The sequence below is a fragment of the Moschus berezovskii genome, chromosome 18 (assembly GCF_049115385.1).
Source record: "Moschus berezovskii isolate FMDL1 chromosome 18, NW_MosBer_1.0, whole genome shotgun sequence".
In the NCBI taxonomy this organism is placed as follows: Eukaryota; Metazoa; Chordata; class Mammalia; order Artiodactyla; family Moschidae; genus Moschus; species Moschus berezovskii.
In genome coordinates this window covers 42,196,098-42,201,191 of record NC_142477.1, presented here as the reverse complement: position 1 = coordinate 42,201,191, position 5,094 = coordinate 42,196,098, and the positions used below count along the sequence as shown (strand labels likewise).

General features: G+C 41.0%; 1 protein-coding gene across 1 annotated transcript; it reads left to right on the top strand.

Annotated features, from left to right (window-relative positions):
• Positions 1–2,285: 2,285 nt before the first annotated feature.
• On the top strand, positions 2,286–3,743 carry LOC129553301 (RNA-binding motif protein, X chromosome-like). The gene has a single exon (XM_055422128.2). The coding sequence runs from the start codon at positions 2,428–2,430 to the stop codon at positions 3,601–3,603; it is 1,176 nt and encodes a 391-aa protein (XP_055278103.1). The 5' UTR covers positions 2,286–2,427; the 3' UTR covers positions 3,604–3,743.
• Positions 3,744–5,094: the final 1,351 nt, after the last annotated feature.

Sequence of the window (5,094 nt, the reverse complement as noted above, 5' to 3'; positions counted from 1 at the left end):
TGTTTATTGAAACTCGGAGTTAAAATTGCATTTCTAATCTTTACAGATATAAAAAGAAAGTTGATTTCTTTGCTTTCTCTGCTTGGGTTCTGATGTACATAAAAATTATTGTGCATCCCTCCCTGGGGGCTCTATCTTCTAGCAGACCACAGCCTTTCCAGGCCTCCAAACATGCTAACATGCGGGCAGTGATGCCTAGCAGCGGGGAGTAATTTCATCATCTTTCGTTTGATAGGACTGTTGATAGAAATGGTACAGCCTGATCTCAAGAATTAAAAGCAGAGACAGGTGTTTGGGAATTTATAAACAAACTCTTTATCTGTACAGAAAAGAACAGATAACAGTTCCTGGAAGTCCCCCCCAACCAACCGCCCTCTTCCTGTCTTTACTTTCCTTTGCCTCTGTGTTTGAAAATTCTGTCTTGCTATTAGTTTTTAATGAAACCAGTATGTTTATCATATTTGACGGCAGACTTGGTTGTTTGCAATTCAAGGCTATGTTATTTTTTCCTCACACAGATTCAACTGGCAACCTCTGCAGATTCCTTTGCACAAAAATGACACCATGACACCAAAGCTCTAGTGGCAAGAAGCAAATTCTACACCTCAGTAATTCTGCCAGTAAGATAAAGTATTGCCAACTGAGTTTTCTTTTCCTAAGGAAAAAAAAAACTGAAAGGATAAAATTTAAATTTGGACAAGAAAACATGCTTCCATATTGTAATGGAGCAGTGGGCTTCAGAGCTTTCTATGATTCTAAATGCTTGTTTGATGCTTCAGCAGCCTCTTCAGACTTATCATTTACCACTATGTCAAAAGATCTTGGACTCTACAAACAGACTTGATTAGCGTGACTAAGTCTCAAAGTCTCAAAGCTTCAGGCATCACTGGATAAATAGTAAATAATAAGAAACATGTTGCGACATTCATTGTCAAATTATATTCTCCATTCTTTCTTACATCTATGAATTTCTAGGAAAATGAAGTTCTGCAGTTTCATTAAATTATCTAGATGTCATTTAAGAAGAAAAAAGAAAACAGCTTTAGTATAATTTCAACTGTCTCCTTCATGACAGACACAAATACATGGAAAACTCTGGACTTTCTTTTGTCCCGACCATCCAACCTACAGAACCACAGTTTCCTTTCCCATCACTGCCAGACTTCTCAGAAGAAACTTTAGTGTTTTTTCTTCATTTCTCCTTTCCTTTCTCATAATAATCTTTCTGCCTCCACCCATTTGTGTAATGGTTTCTCAAAGTGCAATGATCTCTATACAAATGATCACAAAGTTTTTTAAAAGTATCTGTTACTCTTATTCCATTTGTCCTTATTCATAGGCTTTGAAAGACAGCACACTCAACTGAAAAATCCTGCTAGACTTAATCATATGTTCAGATTCTCCTAAATGCAAGTATTCTCCAGAAGATTCCTAAGACTTCAGCCTTTTTCATTTTAGACTTTCTCATCTACTCCTGTGGCCACAAATATCTACCACTTCTGCATCTCTAAAATGTTATTTCTCATCTAAACAGTAGACTATCTTATGAGATGCTCAGTTAAATCACCATATAGGTGCACCTTGGCACTTCAAAAAATTCCCTTTTGTTCAAACCTATTGCTGCGCCTTCTAGTTATCTTCCCCACAAACCATGATTAAGACACAAGGGTTATCTATCGCTCTTCCTTCTTTTGAACTTCTAACATCCAATCAGTTGTTCAGTTATCTCTCATGGATGTCTGCAGTTATTTCCTCATTGAAGCCATAGCTTTTCTGTTTGTTTATTCATCTTGCTGCATCGGGCCCTAGTTGCAGCCCATGAGATGTCTGTTGTGTCATGAGGGATCTTTTGTTGCCTCACACGGACTCTAGCTTTGGTGCACAGGCTCAGTTGCTGTAATGGACAGGCTTAGTCACCCTGTAGCACGGGGAATCTTCCCCAAGCAGGGATCGAACCACATCGTCTGCATTGCAAGGTGGATTCTTAACCGCTGGATGACCAAGGAAGTCCCTAAGCCATAGTTTTTACTGCCATATTCAAGATCAATTTCCTATTACCTCTGTTCTAGGCCATTCCAACAAATATTTATTCTCTTTCCACATCTCCTTTCCCGGTCAGAGGAATTTTCCTAATGTACTGTTCTGACCATGTCAGTCCTGACTCGAAAGATATCTGTGCTTTCTACATTTTCTACAGGATAAAGATCAGTGTTTAGCATTTAAGGTCCTTTATAAATAGGGTGTTAGAAAACTTTGCAATTTTAAAAACCCTTGTGTAGCTCGTTGCGCAGTAGTGCGAGGGCCTTCCAGCTTCCGTTCTCAGGGTCGGCTGCCCTCCCACGTGCTGAGCTGCTAGGAAGCCGCTGTTGGCGAGCTCATAGGAGCTTGAGACCGTCGTCACCTCTCCAATTTTAACCAGGGGAGAAAATGGTTGAGGCAGATCGCCCAGGAAAGCTCTTTATCGGTGGCCTCAATACAGAAACAAATGAGAAAGCCCTTGAAGCAGTATTTGGCAAATATGGACGAATAGTGGAAGTTCTCTTGATGAAAGATCGTGAAACCAACAAATCTAGAGGATTTGCTTTTGTCACTTTTGAAAGCCCAGCAGATGCTAAGGATGCAGCCAGAGACATGAATGGAAAGTCCTTAGATGGAAAAGCCATCAAGGTAGAACGAGCCACTAAACCATCATTTGAAAGTGGTAGACGTGGACCACCTTCACCTCCAAGAAGCAGAGGCCCTCCCAGAGGCCTTCGAGGAGGAAGAGGAGGAAGTGGAGGAACCAGGGGACCTCCATCCCATGGAGGGCACATGGATGATGGTGGCTATTCCATGAATTTTAACATGAGTTCTTCCAGGGGACCACTTCCGGTAAAAAGAGTACCACCACCACGAAGTGGGGGTCCTCCTCCTAAAAGATCTGCCCCTTCAGGACCAGTTCGAAGCAGCAGTGGAATGGGAGGAAGAGCTCCTGTATCACGTGGAAGAGATAGTTATGGAGGTCCACCTCGAAGGGAGCCCTTGCCCTCTCATAGAGATGTTTATTTGTCCCCAAGAGATGATGGATATTCTACTAAAGACAGCTATTCAAGCAGAGATTACCCAAGTTCTCGCGATACAAGAGATTATGCACCACCACCAAGAGATTATACTTACCGTGATTATGGTCATTCCAGTTCACGTGATGACTATCCATCAAGAGGCTATAGTGATAGAGATGGCTATGGTCGTGATCGTGACTATTCAGATCATCCAAGTGGAGGTTCCTACAGAGATTCATATGAGAGTTATGGTAACTCACGTAGTGCTCCACCTACACGAGGGCCCCCACCATCTTATGGTGGAAGCAGTCGCTATGATGATTACAGCAGCTCACGTGACGGATATGGTGGAAGTCGAGACAGTTACTCAAGCAGCCGAAATGATCTCTACTCAAGTGGTCGTGATCGGGTTGGCAGACAAGAAAGAGGGCTTCCCCCTTCAATGGAAAGGGGGTACCCTCCTCCACGAGATTCCTACAGCAGTTCAAGCCGCGGAGCACCAAGAGGTGGTGGCCGTGGAGGAAGCCGATCTGATAGAGGGGGAGGCAGAAGCAGATATTAAAAACAAACAACTTTGGACCAAAATCCCTGTTCAAAGAAACAAACAAAAGTGGAACCTGTTCTATCATAACTACCCAAGGACTACTAAAAGGAAAGATTGTGTTACTTTTTTTTAAATTTCCTGTTAAGTTCCCCTTCCATAATTTTCATGTTTTCTTGTGAGGAAAGAAAGTAAAACATGTTTAATCTTTGATTTTATGACATTGTTTTCAACAAGCAATGTTAAGTGTGTTAAGACTTGACATGTGTACTAGTGGTGTAATCTTCCAAGTAAAAGTGTCCCTAAAGGCCACTTCCTATAGGATTTTCCCTAGTTAAATGATGAGGCAAGCAATTTATCTTACACAAAATATCTAGTCTAAAATGGAGAGATGAATCCTCCTGCCTATATAAACAAGCTAGCTTATTAGAGGGTGGTCAGGGTATGCTACTCTTAGGATTTCAGTGTCTTCAAACTGAAATCTCAAATGTTCTCAGTATGAAAAACCTGAGATCAGATGCATATATGTAAGGAAAGTGCTATTCACCCAGTAAACCCAGAAAAAAGCAAATGGATAATGCTGGCCATATTTTGCCTTTCTGACATTTCCTTGGGAATCTACAAGAACCTCCCCTTTCCCCCTCCCCAATAAGACCATTTAAGTGTGTGTTAAGCAACTACAGAATACTAAATAAAAAGTTTGGCCAAAACCAAAAAATAAAAACCCTTGTGTAGAATGCATTGTTTTAGCTGCAAATAAATAAATAAGAAAGAGTATTGGAAGGACTGATGCTAAAGCTGAAACTCCAATACTTTGGCCACCTCATGCGACAAGTTGACTCACTGGAAAAGAGTCTGATGCTGGGAGGAATTGGGGATGGAAGGAGACGGGGACGACAGAGAATGAGATGGCTGGATGGCATCGCCGACTCGATGGACATGAGTTTGAGTGAACTCCGGGAGTTGGTGATGGACAGGGAGGCCTGGCGTGCTGTGATTCATGGGTCGCAAAGAGTCGGACACGACTGAGCAACTGAACTGAACTGAACTGAAGCCATTTTTGTCTTTTTTTAAATTGGATGGTGAAACATGTTTTTTTAAAGAATGATTGTATTGCCATCTGCTGGAATTATTAGAGCACAACATTTGAAGCAACTTTTTTTTTCAAAAGTGTGAAAGGTTTGGCTTCCAAAAATTCTCTCTGAATACGAGTTTTAATGTCTAATAGAATAGCACACCAAATTATAATTAACAAATTGACAAGGACATTGCTTATAAGAGACTGTGAATATTCACCCTTATTTACTGAGAATATGAGAAGAAAAATGCCTTGTCAGAAATCACATTTTCTCATGCTATTCAACAATTCAAAGGTTTCCTTCTCAACCTTTGAGATTCAGAACTAGAATTATCTTTTCCAGTGAAGGAGTCTTAGGCCAAGTCTCCCCCTTCTTGAATTCATATTTGAATGTACCCTTCGTTTGGGATATTAAACAGATTGCAATATATTGA